The sequence below is a fragment of the Dryobates pubescens genome, chromosome 39, assembly GCF_014839835.1.
Source record: "Dryobates pubescens isolate bDryPub1 chromosome 39, bDryPub1.pri, whole genome shotgun sequence".
NCBI classification, from domain to species: domain Eukaryota; kingdom Metazoa; phylum Chordata; class Aves; order Piciformes; family Picidae; genus Dryobates; species Dryobates pubescens.
This window is the reverse complement of record NC_071650.1, coordinates 1,493,394-1,517,378: the sequence shown is the minus strand read 5'-3', so window position 1 is coordinate 1,517,378 and position 23,985 is coordinate 1,493,394. Positions and strand designations below refer to the sequence as shown.

Below are 23,985 nucleotides of genomic sequence, written 5' to 3'. Positions count from 1 at the left end.
TTCCCTCCTTCCCATCCCCAGCAACCTGGCTCTGCCCGAGGTGCTGGCAGCACGCTGTGGAGCCACTCACACTCAACTACTTCTGCAGCTGACTGATTGTAAACTTTGGTTTATTTTTAGAGAGATTTCTTTTTCTCGTGGGGTTTTGTTTTGTTTTGTTTTGTTTTTCCTTGCCTCTTTTTGTTTTGTTCTGAACGGTCGAGTTCTCCAGGTGCAGCCAAGCGAGCGGAGGATGAGAGAGGGGCAGAGCTGGAGGAGGAGAGGAGCCGTTCAGTCTGCCTTTAGTCTGGCGTGGTGAACCACCTGCTCGCTCAGGCCTGCTTTGAGAGAGTTTTTGACTGACTGCCTCAAGTGATCCTCCATCAAGTTATCACTCAGGGGCTTCAACACCTGCGGGGGGGAAGAGATGTGCACACACACACACACACACAACACAGACAGACAGAAAACAATAACAACAATGAGGTAAAGCAAGGAAAATAAAAGAACAACAACAAAAGAATCAACTTAAACCACAGAGAAAGAGATGAGAGGATGGCAGGGAGCAGGGGGGCGGGGGGGGTGTGGAACGAAACAACAAACCCAACCCCACACCGAACCAAGCACAGCTCAGAGGAGGCCGCAGCCTGACACACCATGTGGCACAAAACTCGAGAGAGAGAAGGAGGTTTGTTTTGCCGCTGGCAGGGAGGAGGTTGAACTCGGCCCACACCGCTAGGGACGGCAGGGAGAGGCCGAAAGCCCCCCCCGGGGGGGGTGGGCAGCGTCTCGCCGGCTCTCAGCGCCCCCTCGGCAGCTCCCGCAGGAGGGATGCGCAGGTCCGTACCCTAGGAGGCGGCGGCAGGCTGGCCACGGGGAGCGGCGGCCCGGCCGAGTCCCAGCTTGTCCTGACGTGTGTCAGGAGCGAAGGGCTTTGCAGAGACGAGGAAGGGGGTTTAAAAAAAAGCCGAAGTGAAACGACCACGGGGCGGGGGGGGCTAATTTTTCTTCTTGTTATTGTTGGAGGAGAGGCGCGGCCGGGGCGCAGGGCTGAGGGCACGGCGCAGCGATCGGCGTCTAAGGACCTCCAAGAGTTTGGAGAACACCTACAACACCAAGGCAGGCGTTAGCACAAGTGCCTCGGGGAAGGCAGCAGGGGAGGGAGGAGGGGGAAACACAACAAAGGCAAGTTGAGGGGGTGGGGGGGACGAGAAACTGGGTTGCCAGTAACTTCTCACCTTCCTGGGATTCCTCTGAAGCAAGCAGGGGAAAGAAAAAGGCAAAGGTTCAGGACAGCAAAAATTAACAGCGAGGACGCGAGTTACAAGTGCCCCGGAATGACCTCCTGCAAGGGGCAGCGCCCCCCACAGGCAGGCAGGCTGCCCCCACGGCACCCCTCGACAGGCTGCCCCACAGGCAGGCTGCCCCCACGGCACCCCTCGACAGGCTGCCCCCACGGCACCCCTAGACAGGCTGCCCCACAGGCAGGCTGCCCCCATGGCACCCCTAGACAGGCTGCCCCCACAGGCAGGCTGCTCCCACGGCACCCCTAGACAGGCTGCCCCCACGGCACCCCCTGACAGGCTGCCCCCATGGCACCCCTAGACAGGCTGCCCCACAGGCAGGCTGCCCCCATGGCACCCCTAGACAGGCTGCCCCACAGGCAGGCTGCCCCCATGGCACCCCTAGACAGGCTGCCCCCACGGCACCCCTCGACAGGCTGCCCCACAGGCAGGCTGCCCCCACGGCACCCCCAGGCTGGCTGCCCCCAGAGCCAGGTCCCTCCCCAGCCGCAGGGCCGCACAAGCAGGGCTCAGCACAGCCCTTCCCCCACTCGCACAGCAGCGTCCAGCACCGCGGTGACTCCGGCAGCCCCTGCAGCTGCTGCTGTGCCACACCACCTCCAGCCAGCTCCTCTGGAGACCACCCTCCTCCAGCCCCCAGCAGGCAAGCTTTGCTGGCATCAGGCCCTGCTGCCAAGGCAAGGCCAGCAGCCACACGGTGCCCTGCTCCAGAGAAGCTGCACTCAGTGCCACACACAGCTGGCACCTCCCCGTGCAGTGCTTTCAGCAGCCAGCCCCAAAGCCAGCAGCTCAGCTGGGACACAGCTCTCACCACCACCCAGGGGCACACCTAACAACTCGGTGCCCTGCTGCACACTCCCCTCCCGTGCACAGGCAGCCACGTTCCCACCCCAGTGTAACCCAGAGAGCACAGAACCACCCAGGCTGGAAAAGACCTCAGGGGTCATCAGGTCCAACCTATGACCTAACACCTCCTGACAACCAAGCCCTGGCTCCCAGTGCCACATCCAAGCCTTTGAGCACCCCCAGGGTGCACTCCACCACCTCCCTGGGCAGCACATCCCAATGGCCAATCTCTCTTTCAAGCCTAAACTTCCCCTGGTGCAGCTTGAGACTGTGTCCTCTTGTTCTGGTGCTGGTTGCCTGGTGGTTGCCTGCAGCCCCACCTGGCTACAACCTCCCTTCAGGGAGTTGTAGAGAGCAATGAGGTCTCCCTTGAGCCTCCTCTTCTCCAGGCTGAGCAACCCCAGCTCCCTCAGCCTCTCCTCACAGGGCTGTGCCCCAGACCCCTCCTCAGCCTAACATCCTGTGAGCCTGTGGTAAGTTCTCTCTGAGCTCTGATTCACAGATGGCACTGGGTTGGGAGGGAGCCTCCAAGGGCATCCTGTGCAACCCCCCTGCACTCAGCAGGGACACCTCCAGCTAGAGCAGGCTGCACAGGGACACAGCCAGGCTGAGCTGCAATGTCACCAAGGAAAAGCCTCCAGTGGGACAGCAGCAGCTGAGGTGAAGAGCAGGAGCACTGTTTGGCCTTCCCCATTTCTGGTACTGCCTGAGATGCTTCACCCATTGCATCCACAGGGCAAGTTTCTCCCCTTCAGTGTATGTTTAAAAGCAGAGCTCCTTGCTCTGAAAGGGCAGCAAGCTCATTAGAGAGCCTCCCCACTCCCTCAACTCCAAGCACCTAGTAAGGCTCTTCAGTAAGACTTTGTGGCTAGCACCCTAAGCTTAACAGCCTGTGTGCACAGCATCTCTTCCTGAAGACAGCAGTCACACTTCTGACCTGGTTTTCCCCTTGACAGCACCAAGAGTCTCCATTACAGGCTCACAGGATGTTAGGAATTGGAAGGGACCTCTGGAGAGCTTCCAGTCCAAGCCCCCTGCCAGAGCAGGACCACAGAATCCAGCACAGGGCACACAGGAGCACAGCCAGACAGGGCTGGGAAGGCTCCAGAGAAGGAGACTCCACAACCTCTCTGGGCAGCCTGCTCCAGGGCTCTGGGAGCCTCACAGGGAAGAAGTTCCTCCTCGTGTTGAGGTGGAACCTCCTGTGCTGCAGCTTCCATCCATTGCCCCTTGGCCTATCACAGGGTGCAGTGAGCAGAGCCTGTCCCTGTCCCCTCCCTCTTGACCCCCAGCCCTCAGCTATTGATAGACATTGATCAGATCCCTCTCAGCCTTCTCCTCTCCAGACTAAACAGCCCCAGGGCTCTCAGCCTCTCCTCACCAGGCAGTGCTCCAGGCCCTTCAGCAGCCTTGCAGCCCTCCCTTGGACTCTCTCCAGCAGATCCCTGTCCCTCCTGAACTGGGGAGCCCAGAACTGGATGCAATATTCCAGGTGAGGTCTCAGCAGGGCAGAGCAGAGGGGGAGGAGAACCTCCCTGGCTCTGCTGGCCACACTCCTCTGAATGCCCCCCAGGAGCCCTTGGCCTTCTTGGCCCCCAGGGCACATTGCTGTCCCCTGCAGAGCTTGCTGCCCACCAGCACTCCCAGGTCCTTCTCCACAGGGCTGCTCTCCAGCAGATCCCCTCCCAACCTGTCCTGCTGCAGTTTATTCTTCCTCCCCAGCTGCAGGACTCTGCACTGATCCTTGCTGAGCCTCAGTAGGTTCCTCTGTGCCCAGCTCTCAGCCTGCCCAAGTCTCTGCATGGCCTCACAGCCTTCAGGGGTCTCAGCCAAGCCTCCCAGTTTGGAATCATCAGCAAACCTGCCGAGCAGACACTTTGCCCTGAGCAGAGCCTCGGAGCAGACACTTTGTCTGCTGCTCCAAGCCAGCCCAGGTCGGTAGCTGCTCCTTGCTTCGTTTCTGCCTGGTGGAGCCCAGCTCCACCTTCCCCCAGGAACAGCTGCCGGTGCAAGGAAGCGCTGCCAGAGCCAAACCTGCCGAGCAGACCTTCCCTCCAGCTGCCGGCCGCTCTCTTCTGAGCGCCCTCCCCCCAGGCTCCCATCGTCCTTTCCGCCCCCCGGGGCGCAGCGCTGCCGCCGAGGCAGGCAGGGAATCTGCATGACAAGAGGAAAGGCAGAGAGCACCAACCTGTTCCCATATCGCTTCGGCAATCTGGTCGATGGCTGTCCCGATCTCTCTGAATTCCCCAGAGTACTTAACGTAGGCCCACGTACAAAAGGCAAGGAGAGCCATGCCCAGCACCAGGTTGCACAGGGCGGCTATGGAGTTCATGCCCAGGAAGCCGCTCAGTCCTGAGGTTATGTACATGGCGAACATGAGGGCGAAGAGGGTGGCCGGGGTGCGGGCGGCGTAGAAGATGTTCTTCCCGTCGTTGTGCTTCACGAAGTTTGCATAGATCTCGTCGATTTCCACCTCCAGCTGCTCCTGGTAGCGCCGGCAGAACTCCTCGCCCCCCATCTTCTTCACCGCACGGAACTGCCGCACGGCGGACTCCCGGCACTCCTGGTGCCTCCGCTCCAGGTCCGAGGGCGCCAGGTAAGGTTTGTCCCCGCCGCAGACCTGCGGCAGGCAGAGGGGCAGCGGCTCGTCGCGCTCCTCGGCACGGAGCAAAGGCTCCCCCCGGAGCTTCCCCGGCTCTGTAAGCTCCGGGGGGTCCCTTCCCGAGGGTGGTGACAAAAGCTGCTGTGCGCCGTGGCTCTGTGGGCAGCGCCACGGTCCCCAGGGGTGGGCTGGGAAGCACCCCCGAAGGCCGTCCAGTCGAAGCCCCCCTGCATCCCCCACTAGATCAGGTTGCCTCACCCTGAACAGCTCCAGGGAGCTCACTGGGAAGGCTCTGACACCACTCATCTGCTACTTGCTGAAGTTCAGCATACATCTTCCTGCCTTTTCTGGACTGCAGTCCTCCATGCCTGGCCAAGCTCCCTGGGAGATTGTCTTACCCTCCAGCACAGTCTGCACGCTGCTCAGAGTGCTGGACAAGAGCCTCTGCTGATGCATCAAGACCACCACACACACAGAGACTGGTCTGGCTCAGAAGGCACCTCCAAAGCTCATCCACTCCAACCCCTCTGCAGTCAGCAGGAGCATCCTCCACTAGAGCAGGTTGCCTCACCTTGCAGTGCCTCCAGGGATGAGGCCTCACACAGGAGCACAGCCAGACAGGGCTGGAAAGGCTGCAGAGGAGGAGACTCCACAACCTCTCTGGGCAGCCTGCTCCAGGACTCTGGGACCCTTACACTGACCAAGTTTTCCCTTCTGCTCCCTCCTGTGGCACCTCCTCTGCTCCTTGTGCCCCTTTGTGCTGTCCTTGGCCATCCCTGAGCAGAGCCTGGCTCTGTCCCCCTGACAGAGGCCTTATCTGTCTCACCACATACAGAGATAGAGGCACAGGACTGAACTCTTCCTTTCCAGAACCACAGAATTAAGCAGGTTATAAAAGACCTCAGAGATCATCCAGCCCAACCTATCACCCAACACCACCTAAGCAACTAAACCATGGCACCAAGTGCCTCATCCTCCAGTGGTGGGGACTCCACCACCTCCCTGGGCAGCACATTCCCATGGCCAATCTCTCTTGCTGGGAAGAGTTGCTTCCTAACATCCAGCCTAAGCCTCCCCTGCCCTTTGGGCAGGTCCAGGAGGACAGGACACCAGCCACACACATTGCTCCTGCCATGGAAAGGTGAAATGAACCCCAGGAGGCAGGGAAAGCTTGGCTTGAGGAAGGTGAAGGAGAACTCTAAAGGCCACAAACCCTCCCCTCAGCTTTTCACCCCTGGTCACCTATCCCAGTGGGGCATCCTGTGCAGCACTTGGACAAACAGGGTACATTTGGTCCTCCTCTTGTCCACTGCTGCCACCAGCAGGCTCAGGGAGCTAAGAGATGGTAGGAAGCAGCAGGAGCCAGCTGCTGACACAGCTGGCCTGTTTGCTCTCTACAACTGCCTGAAGGGAGGTTGTGGCCAGGTGGGGGTTGGTCTCTTCTCCCAGGCAACCAGCACCAGAACAAGAGGACACAGACTCAAGCTGCACCAGGGGAGGTTTAGGCTGGATGCTAGGAAGAAGTTCTTCCCAGCAAGAGAGATTGGCCACTGGGATGTGCTGCCCAGGGAGGTGGTGGAGTCCCCATCCCTGGAGGTGTTAAAAAATGGCTTGGATGTGGCACTTGGAGCCATGGCTTGGTTGTCAGGAGGTGTTAGGTAATGGGTAAGAGGTTGGACTTGATGATCTGTGAGGTCTTTTCCAACCTGGTTGGTTCTGTGATTCTCTCTCCAGAGGTCCTGCCCAACCCCCCCAGGTCTGTGATTCTGGTTTCACAGAACTCCAGCTTTGCTGCATCACACAACCTGAGAGGAGAAAGCAGACAGCTGCTGGCCCTAAGCTCCTTCTCTCCATCAGCACTCCCACCACCAGCAGGAAAACTGCAGGCCCACCTGTGCAGTTGCCATACCTGCTCCATGCCTTTGCTGTACAAGTCCTTAGCTCCTGCCACAGCAGCAAGATTGTTGGCCTCAGCTGTTGCCTGGAAAACACAAAGCACAGGTAAGCCAAGCTGCCCACCACACCCTCACCACCTCCCCAGGTTGGAGGTGAGGAAGAAGTTCTTCCCAGAAAGAGAGATTGGCCACTGGGATGTGCTGCCCAGGGAGGTGGTGGAGTCCCCATCCCTGGAGGTGACCCAAAAAGGCTTGGATGTGGCACTTGGAGCCATGGGTTGGTTGTCAGGAGGTGTTAGGTGTTAGGTAAGAGGTTGGACTTGATGATCTGTGAGGTCTTTTCCAACCTGGTTGGTTCTGTGATTCTATCTCACAGGCAAGCCAAGCTGCCCACCACACCCTCACCACCTCCACAGCTCCAGGGGGCACAGGAAAACACCCCCCAGGCACCAGGCAAGGGCAGCAATGCACATCAGAGCAGGCTACTGACTGCTGCAGCTGCAGCCAGACTGCCAGGGGCTTGTGAGAGGGCAGCCTCTTGGCAGTTCTCTGCTGTTCAGGAGCAAGGAAGGATCCACTGAATCAGAGAATTGCCAGGGTTGGAGGGGACCTCAAGGACTGGGATGGGACCTCAAGGAGCATCCAGCTCCAACCCCCTGCCACGGGCAGGGACACCTCACACTGCAGCAGGTTGCTCACAGCCACAGCCAGCCTGGCCTGAAAACCTCCAGGCAGGAGGCTTCCACCACCCCCCTGGGCAACCTGTGCCAGGCTCTCACCACCCTCATGGGCTAGGCAGAAGCTCTTGCCCAAGTGGTGAAATGTTAAGCCCAACACCCTGCTTGCATTCCATTGGAGATTTAGTGCTGCTTGTAAATACAGCTTCCACTTGCTCCCAGCTGAGCTGCTCTGGCAAATCTAATGTTGGAGGGGAAATTTCAACCCACCACAGGGGGGGGAGTGGAAAACCCAAACAGCAAGTTACAGGCAACACTGAAGAGGCTTCAACATCTCAGCCCTGCTTGCTTTGCTAGCTGGAGCTGAGGAAAGACACAGGCATCCAGCCATGAGTTCAGGAGGCTCTCCAAGGACACACAGCTCCTCACAGAGAGCTTACAGCAAAGGCCACATCACCTGTTGGAGGGTTTGAGAGGGAAATCAAATACCTGCAGCATAGATTTTGGGTGAGGTAGCTCCTCTCCTTGATAGATTTTTATATAAGCCTGAAAGGGAGAGAGGAAAAGAAACAAAGTTAAGGTCTGGTTTTCCCCACCTAACCATTTCTGCCTGTGAAGGAGAGAAGAGAGGGAGGAGAGAAAGACAGAGCTCAGCTTGGTTCTCTGTAATAATGCTAAATCTCTAATGGAGCCATCTTCCTGACACAGAGCTGGCATTCTCACACTTGTCCCTGGGGCCTGCATCTCCTGGCTGTGCATCTGAGGCTGGGCCTGGCAGGGGAGTAGAGAACCTTGGGGAGACAACTGCCACTGGCTCAAGAAGGGTTCTGCTCCTTCAAGTACATCAGGTCTGTGCTAGGGAGAGAATCTTCCCCCCCAAGACAAGAGTTAAGGTGGCACCCACCTGAACCTGGGGCTGTTTAGTCTGGAGAGGAGAAGGCTGAGAGGGATCTGATCAATGTCTATCAATAGCTGAGGGCTGGGGGTCAGGAAGGAAGGGACAGGGACAGGCTCTGCTCACTGTGCCCTGTGATAGGCCAAGGGGCAGTGGATATAAACTGCAGCACAGGAGGTTCCACCTCAACATGAGGAGGAACTTCCCTGTGAGGGTCCCAGAGGCCTGGAGCAGGCTGCCCAGAGAGGTTGTGGAGTCTCCTTCTCTGGAGCCTTCCCAGCCCTGTCTGGCTGTGTTCCTGTGTGACCTGTGCTGGATTCTATGGTCCTGCTCTGGCAGGGGGCTTGGACTGGAAGCTCTCCAGAGGTCCCTTCCAACCCCTAACATCCTCTGATCCTGTGATCCTCTGTCCAAACACAGGCAAAGTGGTCATGCAGAGAGAGCTGAGCACCCAAAATACTTCTGAAAGCCAAGCAGGCAGCCTAGGCCTCTGTGCACCACCATCTTCAGGTGACCTTTCACAGGCTCACAGCATGGCAGAGGTTGGAGGGGACCCAAAGAGATCATCAAGTCCAAGCCCCCTGCCAGAGCAGGACCATAGAATCCAGCACAGGTCACACAGCAACACATCCAGATGGGCCTTGAAAGGCTCCAGAGAAGGAGACTCCACAACCTCTCTGGGCAGCCTGCTCCAGGGCTCTGGGACCCTTACAGTGAAGAAGTTCCCCCTTGTGTAGAGGTAGAACCTCCTGGGCTGCAGCTTTCACTAGGGTCTTAGAAGAGGAGAATACAGAGCCTCATGGAATCATAAAGGCTGGAAGAGACCTTTAAGATCCAGTCCAACCATGACCACTGAACTATATCCTGAACCACCACATCTACAGCTTCAACACCTCCAGGGATGGGGACTCCATCACCTCCCTGGGCAGCCTGTTCCAACTCCTTCTCAGTCTCTCAGTGATGAAGTTTTTCCTAATGTCCAACCTAAGCCTCCCCTGGCACATTTCCCATTTCCTCTCACCCTACTGCTGGTTACCCAGGAGAAGAGTCCAACCCCAGCCTCACTCCAGCCTCCTTTCAGGTAGCTGCAGAGAGCAGTAAGGTCTCCTCCTCAGCCTTCTCCTCTCCAGACTAAACACCCCCAGCTCCCTCAGCTGCTTCTCATAGGATGCCCTCCAAACCCCTCTCCAGCCTCATTGCTCTTCTCTGGACACCCTCCAGCTCCTCTCTGGACACCCTCCAGCTCCTTCATGTCTTTCCTATGCTGTGGTGCCCAGAACTGAACCCAGCATTCAAGCTGTGGCTTCACCAAGGCCGAGTGCATCCTTCAGGTCCTCCTCTCCAGCCCACAAGATGGCCTTGGGAGAGATGAGTGGAGCAGGCAGAGCAGGAGCCCTTCAGTGCTTTGGCCAAGCTGTGCAAGTTAAACCCCCAAGGCCATTTTTAGCCCCTCAGAGATTAGGCAGTTGTTCTCCCTCATCTTACTCCTGCTCTCCTCCCCCCTCAGGCTCTGACCTGAGGATTTTTATGTCAGGCTGGTTTTTTTTTTTCTGTAAAGGAGGAGAGAAGGTGGTTGACAGGGTCCCTCCACACCCAGAGCTCCAGGCTGTAGGACAACCTACAAAATGCTTAGAGCTGTAGGGGACGCTGTTCCCTCCACACCCTCCTGGCGCCCGGCGCTGCGCCCCCAGCCGGAGCCTCCCCGCTCCCACCTCGGCCTTCAGCAGCTCAGCCTGAAAGGCAGAGCCCTGAGGGAGCAGCCCTCTTTAGTTACATAACCAGAGTGGCTCTGCAGCACCCTGCAGGACTGCTCCCAGGCTGGAGCTGGCATATGAAATGGGCAGCACTTCAGGAGAGCAAGGTGGCAGGGGGCAGCCAACTGCTGCCAAGGGCAGGCTTCTTGCACTGGGCAAGAGCAGGTCTCACTGGGGGACAACTACAAGCAGCAACCAACCAGATCAGCAGAGAGGCTCAGCAGGCAAGCTCCAGAGTGCTTGGTTTATGCTCCTCAGGAGAGCTGTGACATCCTTCCTTTGTAGGAAGTGTAACCCAGCAGCACAGGGAGGGGATTCTGCCCCTCTGCTCTGCTCAGACCCCACCTGCAGCACTGCCTCCAGTTCCGGGGCCCCCAGCACAAGAGGGACCTGGAGCTGCTGGAACAGGTCCAGAGGAGGCCATGGAGATGCTCAGAGGGCTGGAAAACCTCCCCTGTGGGGACAGGCTGGGAGAGTTGGTGCTGTTCAGCCTGGAGAGGAAAAGGCTCCAGGGAGACCTCACAGTGGCCTTCCAGTACTTCAAGGGGGCCTACAAGAAAGCTGGGGAGGAACTTCTGCCAAGGGCTTGCAGTGACAGGACAAGAAGGAATGGATTGAAGCCTGAGGAGGGCAGATTGAGACAAGGAAGACATTCTTGCCAGTGAGGGTGGGGAGACACTGGCACAGGCTGCCCAGGGAGGCTGTGGCTGCCTCCTGCCTGGAGGTGTTCAAGGCCAGGCTGGATGAGGCCTTGAGCAAGCTGGGAGGTGTCCCTGCCCATGGCAGGGGGGTTGGAATTGGATGATCTTGAAGGTCCCTTCCAACCCAGACCATTCTATGAAAAACAGTTACTTCATATCACACTAAAGGGTTGTGGTCTCCCTTGCTTGAAGAGCTTTCTCCCTTGCTTGCTTAACATCAGCCCAACCCCTTCCTACCTTTCATGTGCCCCAAAGCCTAAGTGCAAAGAGAGATTCTTTAGGAACAAAAGTGCCACTTTCTCCTACCAGGACAACTGTCTAAGTCATTCCAGCTCAACAAGCAGCAGTTTACACAGAGCAGAGCAGTTCCTGGTGAGGCAGGGATTATGTTATCACATTTCTGCTGCTGTCACCCTGGCAGCAAAACAGCTCAAGAGCCTGACAGCTGCAAGGATCATATCCAAACGTTTCAGAGCATGCAGTGGTGCTGCTGCACACTCCAGCGTTTAGAAAGCATCTTCTGCACATGTTACAAAGCCAGGGAGGGGAGCAGCTGCAATTACCACTGCAGGGCTACAAAACCTACTCCAAAAACCTTCATGAAGAGCTCTCTTAAAAGAAACAAACCCAAACAGTCTCTAATACAGCTTGAAGTATTTCAGCCTGTTTACAAAGGAAGAGAAGCCAAAGCAAACAACCATCCCCCACCCCCCCAGTTCTGCCAAGAGCTGTACCTTTGGGAAGCTGTGTGCCAGTTCTGCAAAGTCAGAGTAAGGAAACACAAAGGGAAGGGGGGAGGAAAAAAAGAGTGAGAGCTGCTCAGTCAATGTCAGCCTAGATAGCTTTGGCATCTCTGGGAACAGGCCCTAAAATTAGAATGCTTTCCTGTGAAGCCATTAACAGAAGCAATTAGCAGGAGTTTGCTTACCTTGAAGTATTCTACAAGATCTCTACAGGTCACCTTGGAGCCACTGATCTCTTTTTCTACCAGGTTTTCAGGGGCAAGCAGCAGTGGCACCAAATTCCGTAGCTCTCGCTTAAAATCCTCGTCTATGTCTAGCAAAAGCCAATAATCCATTGCAGGAGGAAAAAGGAGAGAAGGAAAAAAGAAGTGGTTAGCTTTCTTCTCAATCCTGCAGTTCCTATGGGAGCACAACCCATGGTCCTCCAAACCCCAGAGTGTGCCCAGCTCCTGCTGCACTTCTAAGCCATCCAAAGGCCTCAATAGGTAGTGTAGCTTGGGTGAAGTTCTGCCTACTCTTGCATCCGAACTCCAGCCTCAGAGAGCAAGCTTCCATAGCCCTGGCAACACTTCAGGTGCATTCCCCAGGGACACCAGCACCTTACACCAGCCCCCAGGGCTGTGCTCTGAGCCCACAAGTGGTTGGCATGCCACTAGCACAAACCCACTCTTCCAGCTTTCTGCATCCTGCTGCATTTCCTCTGCGGGGGGAAGGCCAAGCAGCAGGTGGAGGAGCCCTGAGTGCCGCTCACTCCGCAGCAGCAGAAGCCTACAGTAACCAACTCTGACCTTTGGTCTCAAAGCCTTTCAGTTTGAAGGAGAAAGTTTAGCCTTTGGGAATCCTCCCCGTCTGGAATCCATAGTTGGGAGTCCTTCTTTAACGACCTTCAAGTACGTCTCAAGTGCTCAGATTACAATCAACAGCTGGTCAGGAAAACCTCCATTCCCTCAGCCTGCTTAATTCCTCTCCCTTTCAAGCACTGAAGAGAAGCCAGAGCTTCACCTTTCTAACCCTGCCCTTTTTCCTGGTCAAGCATTCCACCAGCAAAGCTGCTCAGGCACTCGGCTGCCGCTAGAGCAAAGAAAACAAAACTCAGCCATCTGAAGCAAGAAACACACAATGGAAAGCTTCCTACCATTCAACCTCCCATCAAAATTTGGGTTTGTTGCAACTTTAAGACCAGGGTGGGGCAACAGGAAACAGCCAAGGGTACTGAAACAGGAGTGAATATGCTTCCTTACATTCTGTAGCTCTTCGTGTTGGTTTTGCTTTACCTGAAAGGAAGCAGAGGCAGTAAGGGCTGCTAAGAGTTGCAACTAAAGAGCAGCTTCGAAGCACTTAAGAGCACAACAGCGGTGCTTAAGCTTTCAGGCCTCAACTTGAAAGCGTCAAGCTCTAAAACCCAGAGCTCCACCTGAGTGGGAGCATCCCAAATGTGTTCTGAAGGGCACCGGTGAGCTCCTTCAAGCATCATTACCTTGACAAGGAGTTGGCACTTAAGGTAGAAGACCTCTGGCCAGAGCTTACCTGCAATCTTTTCTCTAGGAACTTCCTTCCTCCTTCCAAGCCATAGGCATGTTCATAAGGGTAACTCCAGTCTCTAATTAAGAACATTAGTGTCTGCAACAGGAAGAAGAGCAGCAGTGAATGGCTGGCACATCACCTTTGACCGTAGCAATGCTATCACATGGTTAAGCAAACCCTTGCTAAGCTCAGCAGCACTGAAAGGCAGCAGCTTTGTGGGCTCATGGCTGCAGGAGTTTGCTTGTTTACAAACATAAGGCTGCACCTATAGCAGCGTGGGCAGCAGACAGAGAGAGCTGACTCTGCCCCTCTGCTCTGCTGGCTCCAGCTACAGAGCCCTTGACACAGGAAGGACATGGAGCTGATGGAGAGGCTCCAGGGGAGGGCCACACATATGATCAGGGGGCTGAAGAACCTCTGCTACAAGGACAGGCTGAGGGAGCTGGGGGTGTTCAGCCTGGAGAGGAGAAGGCTCCAGGCAGACCTCATTAGCAGCCTGCCAGTACCTGAAGTGGGCTACAAGAAGGCTGCAGAGGGACTGCTCCCAAAGGCCTGCAGGGACAGGAGCAGGGGCAATGGTTTGGAATGAGAGCAGAGCAGATTGAGATTGGATGTGAGGAACAAGTTCTGCACCAGGAGGCTGCTGGAACACTGCAGCAGGCTGCCCAGTACCCTTATAGGCTAAGAAGGATACACCTCAGGATGGAAGAGATCTCAGTCTTTGTCTTTACTGAACAGAGGCAACCTCAAACCATTCTCTAGTCCAGCACCCCTGAAATCAGTCATGATCCCAGTACCAATGCAGCATGGCCCTCCCCAGTTCTTAGAGCCCACAGGACCCTCACTCAGAGCCAGGGACCACCAGCAAAGTCCAACCACAGCTTAAAGAGTGATGAGTAAGGCAGCAGCACAAAACTCTTCTCCTTAATGTCTCTCCTAGGAAGAAAGGTTGAGAGCCCTGTGGCTGTTGAGTCTGGAGAGAAGACTGAGAGGGATCTGATCAATGTCTGTCAATAGCTGAGGGCCAGGGGCCAGGCCCTGTTTGGTGGTGCCCAGTGACAGCTGGAACCCAGGAGGTTCCACCTCAACATGAGGAGAAACTTTGGTGTGAGGCTGCTGGAGGCCTGGAGCAGGCTGCCCAGAGAGGTTGTGGAGTCTCCTTCTCTGGAGCCTCCCCAGCCCTGTCTGGCTATGTTCCTGTGTGACCTGTGCTGGATTCTGTGGTCCTGCTCTGACAGGGAGCTTGGACTCCAAGCTCTCCAGAGGTCCCTTCCAAAACCTTAACATCCTCTCATCTGTGATCCTGTGAGGTCCATTTAATACACAACAGCTGCCTGAGATCCACATAATTACCTGAAATGGCTTCTGGTATATTTCTTCCATAGCAAGTCTTCCATACTCTGTAAACAGCTGAGAGAAGGAAGAGTGTGAGGGTGCTGTGTGTGAAGCAAAGCAAAAGCACAAACATTTTCCTGTTGAAAAGTCACTGGGTTTCATCTGAAATCCTCTCCTGGGTTAAGAAAGGCCAGTGTGCCCCAGGAACCAGTACCCCAGCCCCTCAGGACAGCTCAGGAAGGAGGCCTGAATTCCACTGGTGCCATTCCATAGCTGCAGTTTGAAGTGGGTGGCCTGGGGGGGGGGGTTGCTGTCAGAGGAGAACTCCCCAGTTCCCAGCCCTGGTTTCCTAGGCTGAGGAGAGAGGCCTGCCTGGCATTTGTCCCTTCCTTCCCACAAAAGATCTACTCCTGGACATCTCAAGGAACTTGGCTAGAGTCAGTGGCTCAGACACTCAAATACAAGCCAAGCTCAGCAGCTTCCCAGGTCTCTCCTTCAGCCCCTGAGCTGGGGGTTGCTCTCTGCTCCCCAGCAGCAGGTGATAGGAGGAGGTTTAGGCTAGAGGGGAGGACAATTTCTTTGCTGCCAGAGTGGTCAGGGATTGGCACAGGCTGCCCAGGGAGCTGGTGGAGTCCCCATCCCTGGAGGTGTTCAAGAAACCCTTGTGGCCATGGTGGTGCTGGGGGGGAGCTAACTGGACTGGGTGATCTCAGAGGCCTGTTCCAACCCCAGTGATGCTGTGACTTGAAGTCACCATTGGTCTTTCCTTCCAGGGGAAAGGCAAGCATCACCTGCCTTCCTCATGCTGCTTTCACCACCTTAAGCAGCAGCACTCTTCACTGTGGGCCAGGCAGCCCATGGGAACACAGATTATTATGGGCTGTGCTGGCTCTCTCAGCAGAGCTCAACAGTGTCCTCCTTACACACCTTGGGAGGTCAAGATGAAACAAGCACAGCAACACCCTCCAGTACCAGGCAGCTGTTCTCCTGCACTAGCACCAACTGCTGGAACACCTCAGCTAAAAGCACAGCTCTGTGTTGCTCACAAGAGCACCTGAGACTAACCTAACACAAATTAACTTCCAAGCCCTTGTTGCTTTGAGCAAAAGAAGTGGCTGAGCAGCCACTCAAGACCAGCTCCTTTGGGCCTAACTCCCTACCCCCTTCGCTTCCCTGCTGGGTGCAAAGGCACCCAGAGCTGAACAACCTTTCAGAGCCAGAGAGGTTCCCCTGGCAACAGAAAGCCCTCAGCTCACAACTGCTTGCCCTAGCCTTCCATGCCTGGGTGTCCCCTCCTCACTGATTGGGTTTATTACCCTTCCTTTCCATCATTACCCTCCCATGACAGGAAGGGATCCCTCCCCTCTGGTGTTTCAGAGGGCACTGAGGCTGTCACAAGGCCAAAGCCAGGAGGAAAATCTCACTTTCAAACAGTCAGCTGAGGCTCTGTGCTCTGGTTTTGTCTGGAGTGCTTGCTGGGCTGGTGTTCTTATGGAAGGAGTTGGGGGGGAGGGGGCAGTGTTGGCCCAGTGATCCAACTGTGGTAACTGAGAAGAGCATCACAAGGCTATGTTTAGTTGGTGCTCTCCTATCTGCTTGCAGCACCAGCAGCCAGGCTCTTCCAGCAGAGCCCAAGACAGAAGTCCTTTCAATCAGCAGCTGTGTGAAACAGCTTCAGGCTGTGGCAAGGTCAGGGCCTGAGCACAGGGAGGTGTTTGGTAATACCCAAGCAAGCCTCTAAAGCTACAGGCTTTAAAGTTAAGGAGATAAAGCTCTTGCTCCATGCCCACGAAGGCAGAACGCAGAGGCCTTTCACCACAGCATTCCACCAGAGGAGCAATGTTCCTCCCTGCAGGAAGGAGAGCACAGCTCTCCCTTGCTTTGCTTTCTGAACAGACAGGAAGCTCTGGAGCAGCTCCTCAGCTTAAAAGCCAGGAAAGGCTTCTGGGGAGCAGCCAGCCTTTGCTCCTTGACCCAGGATCCCACAGCTCTTCACACACTGCTCCCCCCACACCACCCATTTGCTGCTCTCAGCAAGAAGGAGAAACATTACCATGTCCTCAGCAAGTACCTCCAGAAATCAGTTTCTTTGCTCATCTTGGCAGGAATTTCACATTTTGCCCCTGTGGCCAGGAAGGCCAAGGGCCTCCTGGGGTGGCTTAGAAGAGGTGTGGTGAGTAGGCCCAGAGAGCTTCTCCTCCCTCTCTGCTCTGGTGAGGGGAGGCCACGTCTGCAATAGTGACCAGCTCTGGGCCCCTCAGCTCAAGAAGGACCTCAGGGAGCTGCTTGAGAGAGCCCAGCAGAGAGCCCCAGAGCTGCTGCAGGCAGTGGAACATCTCCCTGTGAGGCCAGGCTGAGGGAGCTCTGGGGCTGGGAGCAGAGGAGCCTGAGGGCTGCCCTCATTGCTGGTGATCAAGGTGTGCAGGGCAGTGTGGGGAGGATGGAGCCAGGCTCTGCTCAGGGATGCCCAAGGACAGCACAAGGGGCACTGGGGGCAAGCTGCAGCAGAGGAGGTGCCACAGGAGGGGAAACTTTGTCAGTGTGAGGCTGCTGGAGGCCTGGAGCAGGCTGCCCAGAGAGGCTGTGGAGTCTCCTCTGGAGCCTTTCCAACCCTACCTGGCTGTGCTCCTGTGTGCCCTGCCCTGGGTGCCCCTGCTCTGGCAGGGGGCTTGTGCTGGGTGATCTCTGGAGGTCCCTTCCAGCCCCTAGCACTCTGTGATTCAGAAAGATAATATCTAGCCAGACTTGAAGCCTGTGTGTCACCTCTGCACCAGCACAGGTGAAACACCAGAGTGTGATGGGATGTCTGCTCTTACAGGGAGCTCCAGCTGAAGCAGCAGGACAGCTCCAGTGTTTGGTAGGAAGCAGCAGGCAGCTTCCAAATCACTGTTACATGAGCAGCAACTTCAGAAATGATGTCAAGAGCAACAGTTCAGAGGGGGCTCAAAGCAAACTCAGCACCTTCTTACCTGCAAATGCTGAAGGTCATCTTCCTGAATATTCTGTGACAAGTTGTACACCTGCAGGAGACAGTGAAAGGCTGACAGGGAGGCTGCAGTCTCTTTTGGAGGATTTCCCCCCCCTGCAGCACAGTCAGCACCTAGAATGCATCTCAGCCAAGGCTCATGTCCTTATGCAAAGTTCTAGGGACAGGATCATTGCTAGCTATCCTAAAACCTCACTGTAAGAGCTTCTTCCCAAGGAAGGAAGCAATCCAAGAACAAGAGAAGGCTGTCAACTGCTTCAAATCACCACAGAGGTGCAGCACAGGAGGACTGAGAAGGGCAGCTCTGCTTGGGCTGGAGAACCTCTGCTGTGGGGACAGACTGGGAGAGTTGGGGCTGTTCAGCCTGGAGAGGAGAAGGCTCCAGGGAGACCTCAGAGCTGCAGTTCAGGATCTGCAGGGGAGCTGCAGGCAGGCTGGGCAGGGACTGTTCAGAAGGGCTTGGAGTGCTAGGCCCAGGGGCAAGGGTTTGAAAGTGGAGCAGGGCAGCTTGAGGTTGGCCCTCAGGAGGAAGTTGTGCCCAAGGAGAGTGGGGAGACACTGGCACAGGCTGCCCAGGGAGGCTGTGGCTGCCTCCTCCCTGCAGGTGTTGAAGGCCAGGCTGGATGAGGCCCTGAGCAAGCTGGGCTGGTGGGAGGTGTCCCTGCCCATGGCAGGGGGTCAGAACCAGATGATGATTGAAGTCCCTTCCATCCCAACCCATTCCATGAAACTAAGAATCTAGTCCAAGCTTTGAGCAGCACTGCAAGGCCAGCCCTGGCTCCTCAGGCCAGAGGGTTCCATTCCTTTCAGGCACAGGCAGCTCACCTGGACAGAGCTGGTCATGGTGCTTAGAGCAAAAACCGTTGCACAGTCTTTGATAGTGGATTGGCTATCAAAGGCACCTTGGGTATCCATGAGTAGAACAGCAACCTGGGGAGTGGCAGAGAGCAGAAGTAGTTAGCCAGACCATTCACACCTCCAAGCTCCAGGCCACTGGGATAGATTCTGTTTCAAACAGAGCAAGGCACTGTCCCTAGACCTACTTACTAAACCTCAGACAGCTTTCTGCTCACACCTCCACAGCTGCCCAATCTAGAGGGCCATGTCATCAACCTTCAGCCCTTGCTCTTGCTACAGCAGCTACCCACAGAAACAGCCTCCCTCAGCCCACTGGGTTAGAGTGCAGTCACAGGCAGCTGTTGTTTACCAGAAGAGCTCCAGTCACAGCTGACAATCCAGCAGAGCTAAGAGTAAGATGATGACTTTTTGAAAGGGAGTTCTCTCAAACCCCTCACTTTCAGTGGAGAACAAGATCACTGCTGCTGGCTGGCTGCTGGCAATCAAAGAGTGAAGTGAGCTGAAGGAGAGAAGTTTGCCTGTCCAATGCATCCCTTTGGGATCTACAACTGCCTTCTCTTTCAGCTCAGAGGTGACTGATGAGCAAGAACGAGGCAGTGATTTGTTCCCAGAGCACAAAGAGATCCTCACAGCTTCACTGCTTTTTGGGGGGGGTTAGCCAGAAAACTGTTTGGTTAGCTATGAAATTCAGCAAGCCTCTGGCACAGCCCTCAGCCACTGCCTGCTGAAGATCAGTGGCCCAGGTGACATTCAGCACACCTCTGGCACACAGCCCTCAGCCACTACCTGCTGAAGATCAGTGACCCAGGTGACATTCAGCACACCTCTGGCACAGCCCTCAGCCACTACCTGCTGAAGATCAGTGGCTCAGGTGACATTCAGCACACCTCTGGCACACAGCCCTCAGCCACTGCCTGCTGAAGATCAGTGACCCAGGTGACATTCAGCACACCTCTGGCACAGCCCTCAGCCACTGCCTGCTGAAGATCAGTGACCCAGGTGACATTCAGCACACCTCTGGCACACAGCCCTCAGCCACTGCCTGCTGAAGATCAGTGACCCAGGTGACATTCAGCACACCTCTGGCACAGCCCTCAGCCACTACCTGCTGAAGATCAGTGACCCAGGTGACATTCAGCACACCTCTGGCACACAGCCCTCAGCCACTGCCTGCTGAAGATCAGTGACCCAGGTGACATTCAGCACACCTCTGGCACAGCCCTCAGCCACTGCCTGCTGAAGATCAGTGACCCAGGTGACATTCAGCACACCACTAGCACAGCCCTCAGCCACTACCTGCTGAAGATCAGTGACCCAGGTGACATTCAGCACACCTCTGGCACACAGCCCTCAGCCACTGCCTGCTGAAGATCAGTGACCCAGGTGACATTCAGCACACCTCTGGCACAGCCCTCAGCCACTGCCTGCTGAAGATCAGTGACCCAGGTGACATTCAGCACACCACTAGCACAGCCCTCAGCCACTGCCTGCTGAAGATCAGTGATCCAGGTGACATTCAGCACACCTCTGGCACAGCCCTCAGCCACTACCTGCTGAAGATCAGTGACCCAGGTGACATTCAGCACACCTCTGGCACACAGCCTCAGCCACTACCTGCTGAAGATCAGTGGCCCACAGGACTCAGCCATCAGAAGCCTGCTTTGCAAATGCAAGAGGTATGGAGGCTCAACAGCCAAGAGTTTATGCTTGAGAAGAATTCCAATGGCTCAAGACACAAGGAGCAGAATATTTGTTGACAACATTCCCCCTGGGTTTCAGCATGAGGACTGACTACAGAGCTTGGCTGTAGCTGTGTAGCTTACAAGCTAAAGAGAGATGGAAACAGTTAGTGTCTTTTACCCCACTTTCAGCCCTTTTTGAACAGGGTCATGTAGCTCAGCAGCTCAAGGCCAAGCTGCCAGCCCCTGAAGCTGCTCCCAGTATTGGCAGCCACAAGGACACAGCCACAAGCTAGAACACACTGGCTATTTTGTACCTGTTCAGTGCATTCCATGGTAGATTGTAGTTTGGGCTTGTACATCCAGCTTTCATTTGCCTCCAGCTGAGCTGCTCTGGCAAATGTAATGGTGTGGGGCAAAATTCAACCCACCACACCTAACCAGAGGGAGAAAACCAAGGGACAGGAAAGCCACCCAAGCCAGTGCCACAGAGCAGTACTGTTCTGCACACTCCTGCTCCCTTCATGCTGCAGCAGCTCCCAGGAAGGTCACTTACCCAGCAGAACCCTGCTCCCTTGGGGCACAAGCTTAGGAAGTGCTTTGGGACACAGCACAACAGAGCTCTCACAAGTTTGATGGGAGCAGCAAGTGTGAGTTGAGCTGAGGGTGGTGCAACCTGACCCCAAATTGTGTCTTACAGGACAGTCTCTAACCCATCAGTGCAAAAGAGGCTGCTGCTTTGACACCTTTGCTTGGCTTCCCTTCAGTCAGCAATGGAACTCAGCTTGGCCTCAGCTAACCTTAGTGCCAGAGCCAAACTGACCAAGCATACAGCAGCCCAGAGCAAGTCTGAAAGCTTAAGTGACAGTGGAAGGAAGAGGTGCAGGTGAACTCCCAAGGTGTAGCTTGGGCTGTGTAGAACACATCCTCCCCTCTCAACAACACAGTGGTACAGAGCCCTTCTCAGCACAGCCTTGTTGAGCACCACACCCAGACAACACCTCCAGGATATGCCACCCAGCAGCCTGCACACAGCACAGGTGGCCAAGACAAACAATTCTCACCACAGGACTCAGCCTTACAATCCAGCAGGGAACTCTGCTGAAGGCAAAGACGACTGCAGGCAACTCCTTGAGGTGACTCCAGAAGACCCTCAAGCATGAGAGGCATACAAAGAGGCTACAACCCTTCCACCCCCCTGCTACATCAAGCACCTACCTTTGTTCCATTGGGCTTATCAATGACAAACACCTCACTCCAGATCTGAATGCCAGTGGTCTCCCGCTCACAGCCACCTCTCCACGTGAAGCCAGTCAAGGGCTCAGTGTTTCCACCTATCCAGCAAGGAGAAGTCTACAAAACAAAAGCAGAAGCTCCTTTAGAACCCAAGGAAGAGGCTTTTATCCCCCACTCTCTCTGAACAGATGCTTCACACTGCCCTCTCATTCTTCCCACACTCATTGACAGCAGGATGTCAAACGTTAAAGCACACAGCACTACCCTGCTGTGTGCCAAGGATCCCCCCCAGAGAAATGCCCCCTGAGGCTGCTGTAGGTCACAGAATGGCTCAGCTTGGAAGGGACCTCAGAGCTCATCTACTCCAACCCCCTGCCATGGGCAGGGATGCCTCTCAACTAGACTTGGTTGCTCCTCATGCAACCTGGCCTTGACCACCCCCAAGGAGGAAGCAGCCACAGCCTCCCTGGGCAGCCTGTGCCAGAGCCTCACCACCCTCACACTGAAGCACTTCTCCCTCAGCTCCAGCCTGACCCTGCTCTGCCTCAGCTTCAAACCATTCCCCCTTGGCCTGTCTCTAGACACCCTCAGCAAAAGTCCCTCTGCAGCCTCCCTGCAGGATCCCTTCAGCTATTGCAAGGCAGCTCTGAGGTGCCCCTGGAGCCTTCTCCTCTCCAGGCTGCACAGCCCCAGCTCCCTCAGCCTGTGCTCACAGCAGAGCTGCTCCAGCCCTTGGCTCATCTCTGTGGCCTCCTCTGGCCTCACTCCAGCAGCTCTGTGTCCTCCTTCTGCTGGGGACAGCAGACCTGGAGGCAGGATTGGAGGTGAGGTCTGAGCAGAGCAGAGCCCAGGGGCAGAATCCCCTCTCCTGCCCTGCTGCCCACACTCCTCTGGCTGCAGCCCAGCACACAGCTGCCTGCTGGGCTGCAGGAGGGCACTGCTGGCTCCTGGGGAGCTGCTCAGCACCCAGCACCCCCAAGGCTCTTTCTTCAGGGCTGCTCTCAACCCACTCTGCACCCATGAGGAGGTGTGGCACATATCTTCTCTCATCCCCAACTCAGTTTTTCCAGCAGCTCTGGTGACTGTGAACTCTTTCCCTAAGCCACTTGACATCACTGAACTGGCAGACACCCAGCTGGGCCAAGTCTTCTGCTGCATGGCAGAGTTGGATCAGCTCAGCCAAGGGTCTGTGAGCATTACAGCTCCAAGAAGGCCTGGCCAGAAGCAGCAGATGGAAAGCAAGACAGCTCTGCTTTGGGGAAGAGATGGCTGCCACAGGAGATGGCCAAGTTTCCCTTAGCAAAGGGAATTAAGAGGCATGATCATAGAATCACCCAGGTTGGAAAAGACCTCAGGGATCATCAAGTCCAACCTCTTACCTAATACCTAACACCTCCTGACAACCAACCCATGGCTCCAAGTGCCACATCCAAGCCTTTTTGGAACACCTCCAGGGATGGGGACTGCACCACCTCCCTGGGCAGCACATCCCAATGGCCAATGACTCTTTCTGGGAAGAACTTTCTCCTCACCACTGTACCTCTTGGGAGCTCAGGGCTTTTGTTGGGGTTGGGTTTGATCTTGGGTTTAGTATTAACAGATGAGAGAGGGTTTATACCCACCCCACACACTAGAGGCCACCTACTGAACAGGTCTGTACCAATGCAACAATTTATTCCTCCCAAGGTGAAAAGAGCTTGAAGGAGCTGTGAGCAGCAGCTTGCTCATCTGCATTCCTCCTACCATATCCTCAAGGCTCTCTGTGCTGATCAGCAAGGGGAACTCAAGAGGAGTGAGAGGAATTCAGCTGAGAGTGAGAGAAAGGAAGTCTTCATCTGCCAGTTAGCAGCAGCCTCCTTGCAGCACTCCCCTATTTCCTCCTGGTTTCTCCTCCAGCCAGCCAGCACACAAAGGGAACCCAGATGCAGCTGGGGTTAGTTCCAACTCCCAAAGCAGAGTGACCCAAAAGGGGGCACAGCTTCCAATGTTGGGTTTAAGAGCTTCCCAATGCACCAAACTGTCAGTGTGGAGCTGCCAAACACCACAAGCTGTGCCAGGCAGATCTGTACACTGCCAGGAGGCCCCACTGCACCTCCCCCAAGAGGCTCAAGGTGCAGCAGACACAAGACAACACCACTCAACAGCTACAAACTGCAGCACCCCTCAGATGGTGCTCAGAGCCACCTCCTGAGCAGCAAACACAAGACTTGGCTACACCTCAGCTTTCAGCAGGTTTAGTCACCCAACCTCTACTACTCCCCCTGGTGAGACCTCGTCCTGAGGACTGCCTTCAGCTCAGGAGGGACAGGGGAGGGTCCAGCAGAGGGCAACCAGGATGGTTAGGGGCCTGGAGCGCTGCCTGGGGAGGAGAGGCTGAGAGCCCTGGGGCTGCTTAGTCTGGAGAGGAGAAGAATTACAGAGGATTTAATACAGGTTAATAAATATCTGAGGGCTGGGGGTCAGCAGGGAGGGGCCAGGCTCTGCTCACTTGCTCCCTGGGACAGGACAAGGAGCAATGGATGCAAGCTGCAGCCCAGGAGCTTCCACCTCAACACAAGGGGGAACTTCCAGAGCCCTGGAGCAGGCTGCCCAGAGAGGCTGTGGAGTCTCCTCCTCTGGAGACTTTCAAGGACTGTCTGGACGTGCTCCTGTGTGACCTGAGCTAGACTGTGTGGTCCTGCTCTGGCAGGAGGGCTGGACTCAATCTCTTTGGGTCCCCTCCAACCCCTGACACCCTGTGAACCAGGTTGTACATGTATCTGAGCATGAAGTCCAGCAGGAAGGAGCAGCCCCCTGCCCAGCTGCAGTGCCCAGCTGCCCTCCCACACCACTCACCCTGTTGTACATGTATCTGAGCATGAAGTCCAGCAGGAAGGAGCAGCCCCCTGCCCAGCTGCAGTGCCCAGCTGCTCTCCCACACCACTCACCCTGTTGTACATGTATCTGAGCATGAAGTCCAGCAGGAAGGAGC

The 23,985-nt window shown here is 55.8% G+C and overlaps 1 protein-coding gene across 2 annotated transcripts in view; it reads right to left on the bottom strand.

Annotated features, from left to right (window-relative positions):
• Positions 1-211: 211 nt before the first annotated feature.
• The window catches only part of ATL2 (atlastin GTPase 2), a 42,007-nt gene continuing 18,233 nt past the window's right edge, over positions 212-23,985 (bottom strand). Inside the window, exons 3-14 of one of the 2 annotated variants that reach the window (XM_054177296.1) lie at positions 20,997-21,131; positions 18,067-18,171; positions 17,225-17,275; positions 14,274-14,330; positions 12,924-13,016; positions 12,532-12,670; positions 11,582-11,709; positions 7,793-7,849; positions 6,641-6,712; positions 4,318-4,749; positions 1,218-1,232; positions 978-1,085 (exon numbers count right to left, since the gene is read on the bottom strand). In XM_054177296.1, the coding sequence (XP_054033271.1) occupies positions 978-1,085; positions 1,218-1,232; positions 4,318-4,749; positions 6,641-6,712; positions 7,793-7,849; positions 11,582-11,709; positions 12,532-12,670; positions 12,924-13,016; positions 14,274-14,330; positions 17,225-17,275; positions 18,067-18,171; positions 20,997-21,131 (1,392 nt within the window). Of the gene's footprint in view, positions 391-977; positions 1,086-1,217; positions 1,233-4,317; positions 4,750-6,640; positions 6,713-7,792; positions 7,850-11,581; positions 11,710-12,531; positions 12,671-12,923; positions 13,017-14,273; positions 14,356-17,224; positions 17,276-18,066; positions 18,172-20,996; positions 21,132-23,985 lie in introns of those variants that run through there. The other variant, XM_009901654.2, reaches the window with a different exon arrangement.